Here is a 20,801-nt window from a genome sequence, read left to right on the forward strand (position 1 = left end):
ATATTTTTTCTTAAATAATTTTAAATTCAATTATTGTTAATTTTATAATCCTTTTTCTAATAAATGTGTTTGTAAATAATACTTTTATGTTTATAATATATTTTTTGAAAAATTTTACGCATACAAGTTAGATCCGCCACTAATGTGGTATGTGGTCAGTAGTATGCCACTAATTAGATCAGAGGATTATTTGCCCTGCCATTAATGGGGTCATTTGAATAATGGATTTTAAATAATCATAAATAATGATAAATTTAGAAAAATTAAAATTTTTTAAATTAATTATGTAAGTTTAAACATGAATGTACCCTCGCGGTTTCGGAATCACTGTTAAATCACAGTAAAATTTTAGTGAGATTGTAGTGAAAAGACAGTGAGATCATGATGAATTTACGGTGAAATCACTATGACATAGGGACATTAGGTGACTGTGGTTTTATGGTGATCTCAGAGTGGTTCGATAGTAAGTTCACCGTAGTCTTATCATTTTATCACAGTCGTTTCATAGTTATCTTACAACAGTTTCACCATAAATTCATAGTAATTTGATAGTAATTCCATAGTGATACTGCAGTCAGCTTAGAGTGACACCACTGTGAGTTTTACAAGGGAGGATGGGGAATTATTGTCTCTCCACTTTTTCTCTCCACAATATAATTATGCATCTCTCAACCACGAACTCTCAATCATTTTTCTCGCCCCCACCCCCCTGCATGTCAGGATTTTTTCTTTCATGCCCGACACACATCCGTTGCGACTGTGGCCGACTTACGCGTTATAATCAGTACCTGCATTTGCATTACGGCCTTAAATAGTATGGAAGGTACTTCTATAATAACATTTTTACCTTCCATAACTATATGGGAAAACCATAGAAAACCCGGCTGGTACAGAGGCCTGGCAATGTAGCGTACATATCTTTTTTTTTTTTTATTTATAATCACTGAAAAATATTTGTGCGTGCCGGGATCGAACTCGGGTCCCACTCTTTCGAAATGTGGGCACCGAGCCGACTCGGCTATTGCCAGCCTAACTTATTATATATTATAATATATAATATTATATATTATAATATTAATCTGTTAAAAAATAGGTTTTTAAAAATCGGAGTAAGACAAAAAAAAGTTGCCCATTTTTAGTAAATTTCACAGAAATACAAATAAACTATTGCTTTGATCCTCGTGACAGAACATTCGAAATTTTGCCAGTTTCCCACTCAGTTTATAGCTTCAAAATAGTCCAGTCGGCCTGGAAAAAGAAGTTGTTTGTTGGCAACTTTTTGACAAATGGTCCGAATTTGGATTTTTATTTCTTTCAAAATACGCAGAAAAATATTCTAAACATTTGTATGTATGTGGAAAGTGTTGCTTTTTTTTGTTTAAAATATTGCGTTTTAGCGTTGAGCTTCAAGTTAAAAATCACAGAAACTCAAGTGGTCGAGACATGCTGCGTATAAAATGTAGAGAATTAAATAAGGAACAAAATGATCCAAACCCGATGTCTATACGACCAATATTTCACGTAATATTAATTTTTTAATGAAAAAAAAAATAAATGCGGTTCCGCTTTTCAACAAGTACCTATAACTCCGCGAAAATCATTCAATTTGCTTTTTTTTTTTTTTTTAAACTATAGCTATTGTTGTTTTCTATAAGCAAAAAAATCAGCTAAACTTAAAAAATTTTTTTTGAATTCACTGGAATTATTCTCAGTTTTTCGAAATTCTGCATTAAAAAATAGTTAAAATTAGAAAAAAATTATTTTTTTTTTTCATATAAATTGTCGAAAAGTGGCCAACCAACTGCTTTTTTTCTCAGGCTGACTGGATTTAACACGGTGTTATAACTATCTGATCATCATGAAGTCACAGTGAAATCATAGTGAAATCACAGTGAAATTACTAAAAATTCACTGTGGAACTATTATAAACTCATGGTGTTATAATCATCAAGTCATTATGAAGTCACAATAAAATAACAGTGAAATTAGTATGAATTTATTGTGAAACTATTATGAAACCACAGTGTTATCTTTATGAGACTACCATTAATCTACAGTGATATCACTACTAAACCATAGTGACAAAATTTCCCAAAGTCACTGTGAATTCACCAAAAAATTACCGTAAACTCACCGTGGATTTATGGTAAAGATGATTTCACTGTGATTTCACTGTCATTTCACAGTAATTCCGAAACCGCGAGGGTAGGCATTAAGTACAAAAATAATTCACTATTTGTACTTTAACTATGATAAAAAAATCATTCTGTTAACCCCCTTCCTTATAGTGCCACTAATAGGGTCTTTTACCTTATATATTTTCAGGTTTTCTTAGGTGACGGGGAGTGGGTTGAGAGGGTATTTTATGATGCCTTAATGGGTGCCAAAATACCCCAGTTCTTGGATACAGCAGCAGACCACATATTTGGACAGAATGTATTATTGAAAAGCACAATCACAGGAAAACCTTCTAATAGATCAAAAAATATTCAAGTGGAGAAACCAGAACAGTTAGATGCTCATTTAATGCAGCGTATGAGAGGTAATGAAATTATAACATTCGTTTTATGCAAATTTAGTCGTAATTTGTCTTATTTTGTCGAAAAACGTAGAAAAACAACACTTGCTCAATACTTTATTCAGACATGTATTTGTATAGTAGGTGCAACTTCATTTAGCGCAGCAGCCGTAAATCTTCCTTTAATTTCGGGTGTTGCCGAATGACATTTATTTTTCTTTGTTCCGTAAACCATAATCCACTTTTGAGTTTCTGGTTTTGCATTCAGTATCTACTGTTCCTACGGTTCTTGTTCCTCTTTCTTGTTTTTTACTTGCAAGTTTTTGTACCTCTTCTTTTTTCTCAAGTATATCCCTACTTTTCTATACCTTTTTATCTAAACTCACGCAGAGATTTTCTCAGAGAACTTATTTCCGTATTAATCATCTTACAATCGTTACCTTCCAATTATCTTTTCTCAAAACTTTTCACTTCTCTTCATTTCCCTCCTCATGTTTTCTTTTAGCTCCAGCTATTACTCTTTGACATAACTGTTTACAGTGCTGCAGCCAGAAACTTCATCTTTAAATATTCCTACATTTTTTAACTTCCCGCTAAGAAAATCGAAGATTTTCAAAAATCGGGAGGCTTTGGTTTTACCCCGTTTTTCGAAAATCGAGTTCTCATCATATCTCGACGTTTTGAGGTCCTAGGAAGCTTCTCCGAATGTTTTCGCGATGATGTCCGTATGTCTGTGTGTGTGTGTGTGTGTGTGTGTGTGTGTGTGTGTGTGTGTGTGTGTGTGTGTGTGTGTGTGTGTGTGTGTGTGTGTGTGTGACCCTCTTAAAACTTTTGAAAGGCTTGACCGATTTCTTCACGGTTGGCGCTATTCGAAAGGGCTTGACCAAACTTAGATTTTGAATATACTTTGAACCGATTCAAACCGGTAGATTTTGAGAAATCTCAAAAAAACAAAAAAAAAATTTTTTGAAATGTGGTTTTTTTTAATAACTTTTAAACGGCTCTACCGATCGATTCCAAAAACTAATCAGCTATTAACATCAAGAAACCACGTCGATCGCCGCCAGCCCGGTCGGAATCGGTTGATTCGTTCGTGAGTTATCGTTGTCGAAAGAGAACCGAAAAAAGTGTTTTTTCAGAGTCACTCCGAAATTCCTAGTTTGATCAACTCATACTTAAAAATTCTTTATGAAGCTTAAAAAACTGCGTCGAATGCTGCCAACCGTGTGAAAATCGGTGCATTCATTCAAAATTTATTGCGGTTTGAAAATTCAAAAAATTGTGTTTTATTAAACTGCTATTAAAGTTTTGAGCTCGAAGAGCTCAAAAACGTACTGTGTAATTTTGAGCGCTTAAGTACAAAATGAGCGGGAAGTTGCAGGGATGGCCTTTAGAGTCAACTGTCCTAATTTTTTTTGGCTATAATGATATTGTGACTTTTTTGTCCTCTCCTTCTTCTGTTTTTGCTTTTTGTGCTACCTTGCACTTCTACTTCCGCCACTACCCGCAGATGGTCAAACTCCACTCTCTCTTGTATTGTGATTTCAGCGAAGATTTCTCCTTGTTTGTAGTTTATAGCATCATCAATCTTTTCTTCTAGCTCATTTTATTCTATCAGGCTCAATTTTATTCTGTTTATCAATCTAATCTGTTTGATACTTTTGCCGCCACCATAACTTTTATATTGTTTCAGATTCAATTTATTTTCTGATGTCTACCTTTTTCGTAGTGACTCTTCTTTTTCGCTTTTCCTTTCTTCCTTGCAGCCATCGACTCAAGCTTTTTTACTCTTTTCCGTTTCCTAGCGTACTTCTACTTCTTCTAAAGTCAGGTAAACTCTTTAAAACCAATCACTCATATCCTCAAATATTTATGGAGGTTCCATATCAAATCAATCATTTTTTAACCCCACCTTGTTTGATTTGTTACAGCCATTTTCAAGCACTGGCTGTATACGTCAGTTCATGCCTGCTTTTTATCAACAGTAAAACGAGATTACCATTTAGGTAGGCTCGAGTACTATCTTGGTAGACGCATAGCTTCAATAAAAAACAACGTAAATGGGTACCAGAAAAGGAAGTCCGGCTCAAAACAGGTATCCCGTGATGGTGCTAGCGATGGTGGTAATGGTCATGTCGGTGCTGGCGCATGTACTTTATTGGGTATAGAAAGGATTAAAACTTGAATACTTTTCAATATTTTCAAATACTTTTTAAGTATTGAAATGACAGAAGTTTGAATACTTTTAAATATTTCCTAATACTTTTTAAGTATTGAAATGACAGAAGTTTGAATACTTTTCAATATTTTCTAATACTTTTTAAGTATTGAAATGACAGAAGTTTGAATACTTTTCAATATTTTCTAATACTTTTTAAGTATTGAAATAATAGAAGTTCAAATACCTTTCAATATTTTTAAATACTTTTCAAGTATTGAAGTGATAGAAATTTGAATACCCTCCAATACTTTTAAAGTATTGAAATGATTAAAGTTTGTATACTTTTCAATACTTTTTAATGCTTTCTAGTTTTATTCTATGAATTAAAATATATTCAGAAGTATTGAAATAATTTCAATACTTTTTAATTTTTTTTTTTAATCAGGGACTGGCGAGTCACTGAATGGGACTGATTCTCGCTCTTTCTTTGATGTATGAACCTTGATTCTGACTGATCCGGGTTCCTTAACCAAGACTGAGGACCCCCTAGAGATTTTATTAAAGAACCTAATCTTTCCTTACCAAAAAGGTACTCCGTGCTGGGTGGAATGTTCCTCAAGGCTACTTGGATCTGCTTGTTCGGAGCTTCCGATATTAATCTTTCCCTTCTAGCAGAAGCTCGAAGTTCTTTCATAGAATGCATTCATAGAAATGCATGAAGCTCTTTTACCACAAACTACCTGTAACATCTTCTCGAAATTCTTGAAATACTATGAATTAGGACCAAAATTCGCTGAAAAAAGTTCATGCATTGTCTCTGGATTAACATTCTCCGTTTGAGAATGTCCAGTTAACAATACCTTGGAGAGTATCCTTCAAAAGTCGGTTTTGTTCCAAAATTGCATTTGACAGGCCCGCCAAGGCTCTTTCCGTTGAAAAGTTAAGGTCCTGACTCTTATCCAGATAACATAGCTCCTCATTGACCTTCAGATCTGTGAAGCCTGGAGAAGCTAAAAATTCTTTTAAAGTATTTCCGTACCTGAGTTCCTTCCAATTTGCTGAATCAAATTTTTGTTCAGATATTAATTTCAACTTTTCTGGACACGCTTTCCGTAAAACCTTCCGGCTATCAACCTCCGTCTTGCACTGACCTAGGTCCAATACCTTGGACGGCTCGATAGGAGTTGTGAGGAATTCCGTCTGAGTCAACTCCGGGTCTGCTACGATTGGAATGTGAGGCTGTGTACCCTCAGGAGTCTCGAAAGAATGGCCAGGCGTTTCCTGAAATGTATGTTGAGTGTTACCAAGGATTTGATTAGTTAAAAAGGCAACCTTTTCTTCAAGATTTTTTAGATTCGATCTATAAGTCTCGAAACGTCTTCTCTTAGGTGGTGGCGGAGTGACCTCTCTGTCGCTCTGACTAGAATCCCTGATTAAAAAAAAAAATTAAAAAGTATTGAAATTATTTCAATACTTCTGAATATATTTTAATTCATAGAATAAAACTAGAAAGCATTAAAAAGTATTGAAAAGTATACAAACTTTAATCATTTCAATACTTTAAAAGTATTGGAGGGTATTCAAATGTCTATCACTTCAATACTTGAAAAGTATTTAAAAATATTGAAAGGTATTTGAACTTCTATTATTTCAATACTTAAAAAGTATTAGAAAATATTGAAAAGTATTCAAACTTCTGTCATTTCAATACTTAAAAAGTATTAGAAAATATTGAAAAGTATTCAAACTTCTGTCATTTCAATACTTAAAAAGTATTAGGAAATATTTAAAAGTATTCAAACTTCTGTCATTTCAATACTTAAAAAGTATTAGAAAATATTGAAAAGTATTCAAGTTTTAATCCTTTCTATACCCAATAAAGTATTGAAAAATATTGAGAAATATTAAAATTTCTATCTTTTCTATACCCGATAAAGTATTGAAAAATATAAAAATTTTCATCCTCTCTGCAGTCAACTAAGTATTGAAAAGTATTTAAATGCCTATTATTATTGTGCTTAACAAAATATCAAAAATGTTAAAAATTATTGAAACTGTTGTCATTTCCATACAGAAAGACGTATTGAAGAGGATTTAATTCTCCATCACTATAATTTATAGTAATTTTCACCGAAGTATTAAAGTGTATTAGAATAAAATTAGAATCTTTAAAACTTTCCACAGTATGAATCTGTTTTAGCTTGGGGAGCTTTGAATAGCGTAAAAATTCTATGTTTGAGCTTGAAAAGCTCAAAAAAAGGAATAAGCAAAATTTTGAGCGCTTGGATATGGAATTAGCGGAAAGTTACCGAGATGACCTAAGAGGTCAAACGTTCTACTTTTTACTTCTCGCAAAGAAAATTGAAAATTTTTAAAACTCAGGGAGTTTTTGGTTTTGCCCCGTTTTTCAAAAATCGATTTTTCATCAAATCTCGCCGTTTTAAGGTCTTAGGAAACTTTTCTGACTATTTCCGGGAGGTTATCACTACGTCGTGCGTGTGTGTATGTGTGAATGTGTGGATGTTTGCAAACCTCTTATAACTTTTGAACGGATCAACTCATTCGATCCTACCAAACGGCTTTCCAAAGAGTTCCATCAAACTTAGATTTCTTGAAAATTTGAGCCGATTTGGACCGGTACGTTTCGAGAAATCTCAAAAAAACTAAGAAAAAAAATTAGAAAAATGGTTAACCCTAAAGGCCATCTCTGCAACTTCCCGCTAAATCTAAACCTAAGCACTCAACTTTTCACTTATTTTGTTTTTGAGCTCTTCGAGATCAAACATAGTTTTTGTGTTATTTTGAGCTCTCCGAGCTCAAATAGATAGCTGTTCTATACTTTTGAGCTCTTCGAGCTCAAAAGTCTGTTGGAAGTTTCATAAAACAATATTTTTGGAATTTTCAAACCGCAATAACTTTTGAATGAATGAACCGATTTTCTCGCGGTTTACGGCATTCAACGCAGTTTTTTGAGCTCTTCAAAGAATCTTAAAGCACAAACTGGTCAGACTAAAAATTTCATAGAAATTCAGAAAAAAACATTTTTTTTAATTTTTTTCGACAACGATAGCTCACATACGAATCAACCGATTGTGACCATGCCAGTGGCGATCGACGTGGTTTTTTGAGGTTAAGAGCTGATTAGTTTTTGAAATCGATCGGTTGAGCCGTTTAGAAGATATTTCAAAAAAACGAATTTTTGGAAATTTTATATTTGAGATTTCTCACGTAAAAATCAGTTGAGTCATTAAGAGTTATAACAGTTTAAAAATTAGAAAATTGTGTTTTACCAAACTTCTATTAAACTTTTAAGCTTAGAGTGCTCAAAAACGTTGTAGTATGTGAAATTTTGAGCGCTTAGGTATTGAATTAGAGCGGGAAGTAACAGGGATGGTCTGCAGGTTGAAACATCTTACTAACTTTTTTGGAAAATGTTGAGATTCTTAAAATCAACCAAGCCGTTTGAAAGTTATCAGAGCTTATTACAATCTCACAACGCATACAAATTCATACGTGAATATTATAAATAATCAAAAAACAGTTTATAGTATATGTTTTTTTATTACTAGTTTTAAACTTATAATAGGAACATACAAGGTCACTCATCATCTGCTATAAAGAGTCTCGAGTCATCTGAATCATATGAGTCATTAAACAAAGAGTCATTTTTAAAATCATCATACTTATTTAATTTTAAAAGTTCATCATCATCTCCGCTATTTAAACTACTTTTATCCCCTTCCTCTTCCTCCTCCTCCTCATTCTCGACTTGGTCTTTGCTATCTCCGTCTTTATCTTCCTCATCATTTTTGTCATTTTCGCTCTCAACATCTTTGCGTAGTTTGATAAGGATCTCTTCCTCATCTTCAACCTCGATATTTTCATGTGATTGGTCGTTCTTACCATGATTACCTTCATCACCAGTATCCTCATTGTCAATAGGAACACCATTGCCATCAGAACTGCCGGCGCCAGCACCGACATGACCATTACCACCATCGCTAGCACCATCACGGGATACCTGTTTTGAGCCGGACTTCCTTTTCTGGTACCCATTTACGTTGTTTTTTATTGAAGCTATGCGTCTACCAAGATAGTACTCGAGCCTACCTAAATGGTAATCTCGTTTTACTGTTGATAAAAAGCAGGCATGAACTGACGTATACAGCCAGTGCTTGAAAATGGCTGTAACAAATCAAACAAGGTGGGGTTAAAAAATGATTGATTTGATATGGAACCTCCATAAATATTTGAGGATATGAGTGATTGGTTTTAAAGAGTTTACCTGACTTTAGAAGAAGTAGAAGTACGCTAGGAAACGGAAAAGAGTAAAAAAGCTTGAGTCGATGGCTGCAAGGAAGAAAGGAAAAGCGAAAAAGAAGAGTCACTACGAAAAAGGTAGACATCAGAAAATAAATTGAATCTGAAACAATATAAAAGTTATGGTGGCGGCAAAAGTATAAAACAGATTAGATTGATAAACAGAATAAAATTGAGCCTGATAGAATAAAATGAGCTAGAAGAAAAGATTGATGATGCTATAAACTACAAACAAGGAGAAATCTTCGCTGAAATCACAATACAAGAGAGAGTGGAGTTTGACCATCTGCGGGTAGTGGCGGAAGTAGAAGTGCAAGGTAGCACAAAAAGCAAAAACAGAAGAAGGAGAGGACAAAAAAGTCACAATATCATTATAGCCAAAAAAAATTAGGACAGTTGACTCTAAAGGCCATCCCTGCAACTTCCCGCTCATTTTGTACTTAAGCGCTCAAAATTACACAGTACGTTTTTGAGCTCTTCGAGCTCAAAACTTTAATAGCAGTTTAATAAAACACAATTTTTGAATTTTCAAACCGCAATAAATTTTGAATGAATGCACCGATTTTCACACGGTTGGCAGCATTCGACGCAGTTTTTTAAGCTTCATAAAGAATTTTTAAGTATGAGTTGATCAAACTAGGAATTTCGGAGTGACTCTGAAAAAACACTTTTTTCGGTTCTCTTTCGACAACGATAACTCACGAACGAATCAACCGATTCCGACCGGGCTGGCGGCGATCGACGTGGTTTCTTGATGTTAATAGCTGATTAGTTTTTGGAATCGATCGGTAGAGCCGTTTAAAAGTTATTAAAAAAAACCACATTTCAAAAAATTTTTTTTTTGTTTTTTTGAGATTTCTCAAAATCTACCGGTTTGAATCGGTTCAAAGTATATTCAAAATCTAAGTTTGGTCAAGCCCTTTCGAATAGCGCCAACCGTGAAGAAATCGGTCAAGCCTTTCAAAAGTTTTAAGAGGGTCACACACACACACACACACACACACACACACACACACACACACACACACACACACACACACACACACACACACACACAGACATACGGACATCATCGCGAAAACATTCGGAGAAGCTTCCTAGGACCTCAAAACGTCGAGATATGATGAGAACTCGATTTTCGAAAAACGGGGTAAAACCAAAGCCTCCTCGATTTTTGAAAATCTTCGATTTTCTTAGCGGGAAGTTAAAAATGTAAGAATATTTAAAGATGAAGTTTCTGGCTGCAGCACTGTAAACAGTTATGTCAAAGAGTAATAGCTGGAGCTAAAAGAAAACATGAGGAGGGAAATGAAGAGAAGTGAAAAGTTTTGAGAAAAGATAATTGGAAGGTAACGATTGTAAGATGATTAATACGGAAATAAGTTCTCTGAGAAAATCTCTGCGTGAGTTTAGATAAAAAGGTATAGAAAAGTAGGGGATATACTTGAGAGAAAAAGAAGAGGTACAAAAACTTGCAAGTAAAAACAAGAAAGAGGAACAAGAACCGTAGGAACAGTAGATACTGAATGCAAAACCAGAAACTTCAAACGTGGATTATGGTTTACGGAACAAAGAAAAATAAATGTCATTCGGCAACACCCGAAATTAAAGGAAGATTTACGGCTGCTGCGCTAAATGAAGTTGCACCTACTATACAAATACATGTCTGAATAAAGTATTGAGCAAGTGTTGTTTTTCTACGTTTTTCGACAAAATAAGACAAATTACGACTAAATTTGCATAAAACGAATGTTATAATTTCATTACCTCTCATACGCTGCATTAAATGAGCATCTAACTGTTCTGGTTTCTCTCCACTTGAATATTTTTGATCTATTAGAAGGTTTTCCTGTGATTGTGCTTTTTCAATAATACATTCTGTCCAAATATGTGGTCTGCTGCTGTATCCAAGAACTGGGGTATTTTGGCACCCATTAAGGCATCATAAAAATACCCTCTCAACCCACTCCCCGTCACCTAAGAAAACCTGAAAATATATAAGGTAAAAGACCCTATTAGTGGCACTATAAGGAAGGGGTTAACAGAATGATTTTTATCATAGTTAAAGTACAAATAGTGAATTATTTTTGTACTTAATGCCTACCCCTCGCGGTTTCGGAATTACTGTGAAATGACAGTGAAATCACAGTGAAATCATCTTTACCATAAATCCACGGTGAGTTTACGGTAATTTTTTGGTGAATTCACAGTGACTTTGGGAAATTTTGTCACTATGGTTTAGTAGTGATATCACTGTAGATTAATGGTAGTCTCATAAAGATAACACTGTGGTTTCATAATAGTTTCACAATAAATTCATACTAATTTCACTGTTATTTTATTGTGACTTCATAATGACTTGATGATTATAACACCATGAGTTTATAATAGTTCCACAGTGAATTTTTAGTAATTTCACTGTGATTTCACTATGATTTCACTGTGACTTCATGATGATCAGATAGTTATAACACCGTGTTAAATCCAGTCAGCCTGAGAAAAAGCAGTTGGTTGGCCACTTTTCGACAATTTATATGAAAAAAAAATAATTTTTTCTAATTTTAACTATTTTTTAATGCAGAATTTCGAAAAACTGAGAATAATTCCAGTGAATTCAAAAAATTTTTAAGTTTAGCTGATTTTTTTTTGCTTATAGAAACAACAATAACTATAGTTTAAAAAAAAAAAAAAAAGCAAATTGAATGATTTTCGCGGAGTTATAGGTACTTGTTGAAAAGCGGAACCGCATTTATTTTTTTTCATTAAAAAATTAATATTACGTGAAATATTGGTCGTATAGACATCGGGTTTGGATCATTTTGTTCCTTATTTAATTCTCTACATTTTATACGCAGCATGTCTCGACCACTTGAGTTTCTGTGATTTTTAACTTGAAGCTCAACGCTAAAACGCAATATTTTAAACAAAAAGCAACACTTTCCACATACATACAAATGTTTAGAATATTTTTCTGCGTATTTTGAAAGAAATAAAATCCAAATTCGGACCATTTGTCAAAAGTTGCCAACAAACAACTTCTTTTTCCAGGCCGACTGGACTATTTTGAAGCTATAAACTGAGTGGGAAACTGGCAAAATTTCGAATGTTCTGTCACGAGGATCAAAGCAATAGTTTATTTGTATTTCTGTGAAATTTACTAAAAATGGGCAACTTTTTTTTGTCTTACTCCGATTTTTAAAACCTATTTTTAACAGATTAATATTATAATATATAAGTTAGGCTGGCAATAGCCGAGTCGGCTCGGTGCCCACATTTCGAAAGAGTGAGACCCGAGTTCGATCCCGGCACGCACAAATATTTTTCCGGGATTATAAAAAAAAAAAAAGATATGTACGCTACATTGCCAGGCCTCTGTACCAGCCGGGTTTTCTATGGTTTTCCCATATAGTTATGGAAGGTAAAAATGTTATTATAGAAGTACCTTCCATACTATTTAAGGCCGTAATGCAAATGCAGGTACTGATTATAACGCGTAAGTCGGCCACAGTCGCAACGGATGTGTGTCGGGCATGAAAGAAAAAATCCTGACATGCAGGGGTGGGGGCAGAAAAATGATTGAGAGTTCGTGGTTGAGAGATGCATAATTATATTGTGGAGAGAAAAAGTGGAGAGACAATAATTCCCCATCCTCCCTTGTAAAACTCACAGTGGTGTCACTCTAAGCTGACTGCAGTATCACTATGGAATTACTATCAAATTACTATGAATTTATGGTGAAACTGTTGTAAGATAACTATGAAACGACTGTGATAAAATGATAAGACTACGGTGAACTTACTATCGAACCACTCTGAGATCACCATAAAACCACAGTCACCTAATGTCCCTATGTCATAGTGATTTCACCGTAAATTCATCATGATCTCACTGTCTTTTCACTACAATCTCACTAAAATTTTACTGTGATTTAACAGTGATTCCGAAACCGCGAGGGTACATTCATGTTTAAACTTACATAATTAATTTAAAAAATTTTAATTTTTCTAAATTTATCATTATTTATGATTATTTAAAATCCATTATTCAAATGACCCCATTAATGGCAGGGCAAATAATCCTCTGATCTAATTAGTGGCATACTACTGACCACATACCACATTAGTGGCGGATCTAACTTGTATGCGTAAAATTTTTCAAAAAATATATTATAAACATAAAAGTATTATTTACAAACACATTTATTAGAAAAAGGATTATAAAATTAACAATAATTGAATTTAAAATTATTTAAGAAAAAATATATTCTTGATCACTTTTAAAAGACTCGTATTGAGATTATAACTGCACAGTCAGACACAACGCTTATGAAAGTAAACAGATTTAAGGTAGGATTTAAGGTAAGATTTTCAAATTTCTTTATACATCTTATTTCAGTTACCATACTTTAATATTTATATAAAAGTAATAGTCGTAAGTTCATTAGCTAAAAATTAATTTAAAGTAAGGTAAAAGACCCCATTAGTAGCGGGGACCCCATTACTGACACTTTCTTCGATTTTGGTACTTATTTAATTAATGAAATCATTAATTTCAATAATGAATATATTATTTCTAATCTTTAACACCTTTAGATCAAAAAAATTTTTAATTTTTATTCCAAGTAGAACATTTTTTGATTGAAAGAAAAAGTGCCACTAATAGGGGTTAAAGGTGCCACTAATGAGGTCTTTTACCTTACTATATAAAAAGGTTAGAGCGCCTTTGAGTTTAACATTGGCGGTAATTGGCGCTAGAGAAGATACTAAATTTCTCGAAAAATTTACCTTTGGTTTTTATTTAACTAAATTGTGCAGTATAATTTGCACAATTCAAAACCGTTTTCAGATGTTAAATAATTTAATAAATAACCGAGTAAATTGAATGTTAAACAAATAAATTCTTACGAAATTTACACCACAAGGTCTCTAAGTGACGTTCGGGTAAAGATCCCCTTGAGGACCACTCAGCACCGACTAACGAATATTAACCAAAAATGAAATTAAACAATTGTTAAATTACTACCAATTAATCAAATAATAAATAATTAATCAGAGGAGGAGAAATAAACCTAGTATCAGGTAAACCGCGGTCCACTTCTAGCCCACAGAGTAATATTCGATACCTTGATGAATAACTCGTCGATCTAACTCACTACTTGAGATTGAAGTCCTAGTTGTTATTGGCTTCTTTTCGACTGGTAACTACTCCGGGGATCAGTGTCTCTTTTCCGTGGCACTCTGTCTGGCGGTTACAACACTTCTCCCTTTTGCACTGCACTGCTCACCTATAATAACCCCAACTACCCCCTCCTACTCTCTCTTTAGGCCCAAAGATCGAGACGCGCCAGTGCTGCGTCGGACAATTATCGATGTCTGGCGACTTATCGATTTAGGGTAATTTTACCCTGTTACAAGCTCTTCGACCCCAAAAGTCTAGTGAAACAGTATACTGTTTTAATATTCCGACTGCCATGAGTTTTGAATGAATCAACCGATTTTCACGCGGTTAGCGGCAATCGACGTCAATTTTTGAGTCTTATGAGAAAATAGAAAGTAATAATTGATTTAATTGTGGTTTTTCAAGGTTACGAGTCTGTTATGAGCGGACAATGACGCGAAACAATTAAAAGTAAATTTTTTGTCTATAATACACTAATAAATATTCAATATTTAATTTCTTGACTTCCTGCTAAGAGAATTGAAAATTTTCGAAAATCCGGAAGTTATTGGTTTTACCCCGTTTTTCGAAAATCGAGTTTTCATCAGATCTCGAGGTTTAAAGATCTCAGGAATCTTCCCTGACCACTCCTGGGAGGGTGTCACCCTGTCGGTATGTGTGTGTGTGTGTTTTTTTTTTCATATAGCGAAGGAAATACATTTACGTATTATCAGACTTAAATGTTTCGCCTGGGTATGTCGGACTCAAGATGTTAATACAGACTAAAACCACTGCTCTCCTCCAACCTCTAATCCCCACGGAAACCTTCTTTAAGCATTACTTCGTAGGAGGGAGGATATAGCTACTTCTCTTCCTTCTAATAGCTAAGGTGTTATTACTTCTTTCTTCCAATGGCTGTCTTTTGGTCTCTTCTTTTCAATGGATCGCAGTTCCGTAAGAATATCTGTGGTAAACTTGCTTACTGCGTTCTAGACGGCTTTTGATGACAGCATTGCTTCTACTATTGTCTCTGGTTGGATACTCTGGGTCAGAATTCTCTCAAATTCATCACGCTGTTGGTTGAAACGAGGAATACAAAGAACACGTGCTCCGCATCTTTGATGACTCTTGGGCAGGACAGGCCTCCGGGAAATTGTCGTGCTTAAAGCGATGGAGATACGCTCGGAAACAGCCATGTCCTGACAATATTTGTGTTAAGTAGTAGTTGACCTCGCCGTGAATCCCGTTCAGCCAAATATCAATTCATGGTATAAGGCGGTACGTCCACCTACCTTTCTCTGAAGCATCCCACTGTAGTTGCTATCGTGAGATACTATGCTGTCGTTCTTCTGTTCTGAGTTTCTCAGCGCTCAGTGTGATTGACTTCCGTTAATCGTTAATAAAGGGTACGTCTTAGCTCAGCGAGAACTTAAAGAGGTAGAGTTTCGGAAATGACACGCACTGAGAAAGTAAAAGTGCATGTGCACATATCAACATGGAAAATGTACACTCATATCAACATCAATACTCCAAAAACGTGAGCGAAAGTGTAAAAAGTTTGGAAAATCCAAAAGTGCACACCTCATAACGTTCATTCATTTTTTAAGAAAAAAAAAAATTATGTAATTGATAAAAAAAAAAAAAAATTATAATTAAGTAATTTCTTACAGACTATTTTTTATTTTTTTTTTAAATATCGGCGCCTTTTTTTCTTGTCATATGCGCACGCAGTCTACAAAAATCTAGCTTGATCAAGTGGCGCCACAGTTTTCACGTGAGAAATAAGAAAAATTCGTTTGTCTTTGTACGGTTGTATCGTAGTAAATTTTAATAAAAATTCAATTTAAAAAACAAAATACATAAACTAGGCTACTGGTATGAAATACGGACCCAGTTCATCGCATTCTTAAACTAATAAAAAAGGTTTGGTCTTGATATATCAATTTTTTCGGGAGTAATCGTTGGTACATCCAAAATGGGGTGATATCAGGACGTCCACGTAAAATTTTTTTCAAAACGTTTTTTTTTTTTCAAAATAGCAACATGAAATGATTTTAGAAAGTAAAAGATGGTTTAATTTAAGTGTTTTCTCGGAGTACATCTACTTATATTATTGTATAAGTGTAATATGGTTATGATAGAGGCATTTAAAGATCACAAAATTGCTTGACCTTGACGAGTCGAATATAAAGCACAACCTCACACACATCGCGCTATGAGGCGTGCAAAAGTGTTGGTAATGATGAATGTTTAATTAAATAAATCCTGTGTAAAAGCTACAGTTTATGTAAACGATCGCTGCGCACTCTGGTGCGTAGAGATAGAAACCTTTAAAACTTGATTTCAGACTGGAATTTGCTGTCTACTCATGAAATGACGGGTTGTAAGCATATTTTATAGTCTCTTGCGGAAGCCTTTTACCGTCGAAAAAAGTTTATATCTAAATATTTACGTTGCTATAGTTTATGCAGGTAAAATTTAACCCAGTCACGGTCAATTCAGACTGTATAGTATTCCTCCCGGAGTAAGGATAGCCAGTCGCGTGAGCGGACTAAATCCCACCACCAGATTTTGATGCCCGCCGCGTGTTCACTCAGGGCCGTATTTATTATTTTTATAGATTTAGCATGTAAACGGTTATTGAGGTTATTCTCTATACGTCCCTGCGCTCCGCTCACGGGATTGCGTGCAGTTCCCTTGCCCCACGAGTGGGAAAAAGTGGGAGAAACGCCTGTTATGTCCAAGGGCGTTTTTAGAGGTAGCGTAAACGGTGGAGGTTTGGAATAACAGTTTAAAGAATACGTAATGGAGTTTTAATTCCGTTGTTTTAATTATTTATGTGGGACGTTTTCGACGGAAGAATTTACCACGCCTTCGTTTGAGACTGGGCACGGATTTTAATTGAGAGTAGATGTACTTACTACTTGCAGGATTATTTCTTGTTACCGGATCCGTGATTCCGAGGCTGCTATTAGCGCCTTTTCCTTGAATGGGCCCTCTGGTTGGTCCTTGCAGCGGATGGAAGTGGATGGATATGGGCTGCTTATTTGAAGGGCTTCTTATTTTATGAAATGAACTAACTCGAACAAAATTTCACTTCTTTTGATATTTATTTTTATAAACATTAAAACTTTTACACTTTCACAAATTTTATTTAATCGAAATTTATATTAATGAATTTTATTTAGATTGAGCTAACGTCCTCCAGTCCCCCGTAGGGTAAAGTGCGCAAAATTATCTTTTAAGAAATTTTAATTTACTTACTGACCAAACTCTCGCCTAAGTGCAGGGCAAATTAGAACTTAGAGATTCTGGTTCTCTATGATTATATTTAATACTTTAGCCGTAAATACAAATAGCCATATATCATAGCTAAATTTGTCATTAAAGACAAATTTGGGAACTGGGGAAATAAAAGATAAAGAGAGAGGGGGGACCTTACTCAGTAGGAATTTTTCAGTAACCGAAAAAATAATTCGGACAGCCCAATATCTAATACTCGCGCTACTGAGTTTGCAGAAGCCCCCGCTAGTTAACCAGCAGTCACGTAGCTTATATATATTATTCTCCTTTTTACTTGTATATATTGGGCATATTTTTACAAGGCTGAGTAGATGGTAGCTGTCGCTAGCGACTGTGCTGCCGTCTTGTGGGTATACTGACTTATTGGACCCCAGTCATCCGTTTCACTACATTATTATCAACACACACATATTATCAACGTCTTTCCACACACATATTATCAACGTCTTTCTTTACACATATTATCAACGTCTTTCTTATAATCACATCCTTATTCTTTACACATTCGAGTTTCGCACATAACTTTATTCTCAATGCGGCTGTGGACCGACTTGTGCTTTCTGTACTGCATTTACCCTATTCCTTACCCCTTTCTATCGGTTGTTGGAATAGTGGCGATGGGGAAACCACAGAAAAAACCCATGCCAGTATAGTTCGGCTACCGGAGTGACCCCCGACGGTTGGTGTTAGAACTATTCGAACAACCGTCGGGGCTCGAACCCTCGCCTCACGGCATGATGTGCGAACGAACTAACGGGATAATGACTTAGTCCGCTCGGCCATGGTGCCACTTTCACGTAGTTTATATTTTATTGTGGCTTTCACGCATGAAGAAGTCTTCCATCTGCGCGGATGATTTAAATTTAAAAAAAAATTTGCGGGTGGACATAACACGCCTAAAACCGTGAAAGGGTTAATAATTAAAAATATGTTGCATCATAAAATTTGATCAAAAGTCAATTAATATAGTTCAATGAGATGTAACTTATTGATGAAAAGCAAACATTTTGATATAAATTAATATTAATTAATATAAAATTTTCGAATCCTAAAAAAAGGTTTTGTTTACAGTCCCTGAATAAAAAAAAGTATTGAGACAAAAGAAAAAATATTAAAAAGTATTGAATTGACTAGAAAACCAATACTTTTCAATACTTTTTTCTTTGTCTCAATACTTTTTTTTATTCAGGGGTATAGTGACTCGGTAGGCTGGCTTAAATGCTGGCTTTAACATACATTACATATTTTGAACGGTACTCAGTGTCAAATTGCCGAGTCTGTGGATTAAACTATTTAGCTCGAAGAACTCGAAAGCACAGAACAACTACTTTTGAGCTTGGAGAGCTCAAAATAATAAAAATTTTCTATTTTTGAGCTGAGAGAGCTCAAAAACGTTGTAATGAATGGAATTTTGAGAGTAAAATTATAGAAGTAGCGGGAAGTTCCAGGGATGGCCTTTAGGGTCAACCGGTTTCCAAATTTTCTTTTACGTAAATAATAGGATTTTTTCGGTGTTAACAAACAATTTTTAAAAGATTAATAATATAAATTAACGCTTATAATAACTTATTACTAATATATATTAGTTTTTTTATTATTATAAACAGCTGTTATGTAAAGGCTGTTTATTATTATAAACAGGCGCCAGCTGAAATATTACTTTTCAGTGACCGCTTTTTTCCGTTTCTATTGCATTTAATAAATTTTTGAAAAGCATAGAATTAATCTCCATTAAATAATCTTGACAATAATATGCAAAAGATCTTGATTCCGTGAACTAACAAGTGTATAATAATAAAAATAGTTGTCGAAATGAGGCGAAAAAATTTTTTCGATCGTAAAGCACTCTGATGCTTCGCACCATGAGTCGTGCAAAAAATGTACTAAATTGCAATTCGATCATTTTACTTGATTATTTTAGTCGCTTTCTTACAATTATTATCAAACTAATTTGAATACCGATGTTACATAATATACAAAACAAAGTTAGAAAGTTTTGTCTTTTTTATAAAACTGAATTAGAGTACTTGTTGTAAAATTAATATCAATTTTATGTTCTCAGTAAAAAACAATACATATTGGTCAATTGAAAACACCTCATTAAATTTCTAGAGTAACATTGATACGAATTTTTTATTCAAGTTCAATGAAACTTTAATCATTCCACCATTCCGTGATTAGCAAGGTTATAATTAATATTTTCCATTACAATTTGAAGCATAACATTTTAAAAATACATTATTATTATTATTATTTTCAGATGAGCCGAATTATGTGAATGATTCAACAATTGCAGAGTTGGTCGAAGTGGTGTTTGAGAGTAGTGACGAGGAAACTACCGAAAATATTAATGTCCAAAATTGGGAAACACAACATGATTCAACGGACATTAAAGAGACTATTAATGGTTTAAAAAATCTGATAATGTTTAAATCAGCAAACTTATCAGTTTGGCAGGTGTTTACAGCTGTAATGGCGATCATTGTGGGCTTTAATTTATCAGATGAAGTGCATCAGGCGCTTCTGGAACTAATTAAATTTGTATCGGGACCAGAATTTAAATATTTGGACACTTCGAAATATTTAATGAACAAATTATTTAATCCACTCAGTTCAGCGGCCGAATATGTATTTCATTGCACAAAATGTAATGCATCATTGACCAAGCCTATACCAATCAGTAAAAATATCCAGCGTGAAGTAAAATGTGATAAGTGCAACGCGAAATATAAAACTTCGAAAAAAGAAGGAAATTTTTTTGTTACGCTCGACATGCAATCTCAACTTCAACATTTTTTATCTAATGAATTTATCCAACAAGAGATTGAAAATAACGTGAAGAATCGCCCAAATTTCACCAACGGGAGTATAAGTGACGTATATGATAGTGAACGATATATAAATGATGAATTCATTTGGACAAAAAATGATGAGAATAACACTGTGTTGACATTAAATGTGAATCTTGATGGAGCACCGCTATTTAAAAGCGGAAAAAATAGCTTTTGGCCAATCCAATGTATTATTAATGAAATACCGCAAAGTTCCGCCATAAATTTATGCTTTTGGCTGGTTTATGGTACACTTCGATTGAGCCAAAAGCTGATTTCATGAATCTCTACTTAGATTTATTTATTGCGCAAATTAAAAAGCTGACAGTCGAGGGCTTGAAAAATTGTCTCAAAGAGCGGATGCATTAAAACCTAGTTTGTGAAAATTTTTTCTTTTCGTGTGGATTCAGTAGCTCGGCCTGTTTTACAAAACAGATTACAATTTAATGGATTCTTCGGCTGTAGTTGGTGCTATCAGCGTGGAGCAACCACTTCTAAAGTTATGAAGTAT

The 20,801-nt window shown here is 34.3% G+C and overlaps 2 protein-coding genes across 7 annotated transcripts; one reads left to right on the forward strand and one right to left on the reverse strand.

Annotated features, from left to right (window-relative positions):
- Positions 1 to 411: 411 nt before the first annotated feature.
- LOC123260165 lies at positions 412 to 20,617 on the forward strand. Of its 5 annotated transcripts, none has more exons than XR_006508405.1 (6): positions 441 to 595; positions 2,326 to 2,542; positions 4,212 to 4,349; positions 4,450 to 4,613; positions 6,754 to 6,799; positions 6,864 to 6,927. XR_006508405.1 is itself a non-coding variant. In XM_044721154.1 (5 exons), exons 2-5 carry the CDS (start codon positions 2,377 to 2,379, stop codon positions 6,775 to 6,777), a joined length of 492 nt encoding a protein of 163 aa, XP_044577089.1. In that variant the 5' UTR covers positions 445 to 595; positions 2,326 to 2,376; the 3' UTR covers positions 6,778 to 6,927. The 5 variants fall into 5 exon arrangements, 2 of the variants coding, with proteins under 2 accessions (XP_044577088.1, XP_044577089.1); XR_006508404.1 differs by having other exon boundaries at positions 442 to 595; positions 6,880 to 6,927; XM_044721154.1 differs by having other exon boundaries at positions 445 to 595; positions 6,754 to 6,927.
- Positions 8,232 to 10,806, reverse strand: LOC123260168 (nucleolin-like). Of its 2 annotated transcripts, XM_044721161.1 has the most exons (3): positions 10,767 to 10,805; positions 8,965 to 9,102; positions 8,232 to 8,864 (listed from the first exon to the last, which is right to left on the reverse strand). In XM_044721161.1, the coding sequence occupies exons 1-3, from the start codon at positions 10,780 to 10,782 to the stop codon at positions 8,278 to 8,280; spliced, it is 741 nt and encodes a 246-aa protein (XP_044577096.1). In that variant the 5' UTR covers positions 10,783 to 10,805; the 3' UTR covers positions 8,232 to 8,277. The 2 variants fall into 2 exon arrangements, with proteins under 2 accessions (XP_044577096.1, XP_044577097.1); XM_044721162.1 differs by lacking the exon at positions 8,965 to 9,102 and having other exon boundaries at positions 10,767 to 10,806.
- Positions 20,618 to 20,801: the final 184 nt, after the last annotated feature.

This window comes from Cotesia glomerata, linkage group LG2 (genome assembly GCF_020080835.1).
Source record: "Cotesia glomerata isolate CgM1 linkage group LG2, MPM_Cglom_v2.3, whole genome shotgun sequence".
NCBI classification, from domain to species: domain Eukaryota; kingdom Metazoa; phylum Arthropoda; class Insecta; order Hymenoptera; family Braconidae; genus Cotesia; species Cotesia glomerata.

Coding starts and splice junctions, on each gene's coding strand:
- LOC123260165 (XM_044721153.1), top strand. CDS start 2,377: ATGGGTGCCAAAATACCCCAGTTCTTGGATACAGCAGCAGACCACATA. Junction 2,543..19,719: donor TTTAATGCAGCGTATGAGAG/GTAATGAAATTA, acceptor TATTATTTTCAG/ATGAGCCGAATTATGTGAAT.
- LOC123260168 (XM_044721161.1), bottom strand. Junction 8,865..8,964: donor TCTACTTCTTCTAAAGTCAG/GTAAACTCTTTA, acceptor GATTTGTTACAG/CCATTTTCAAGCACTGGCTG.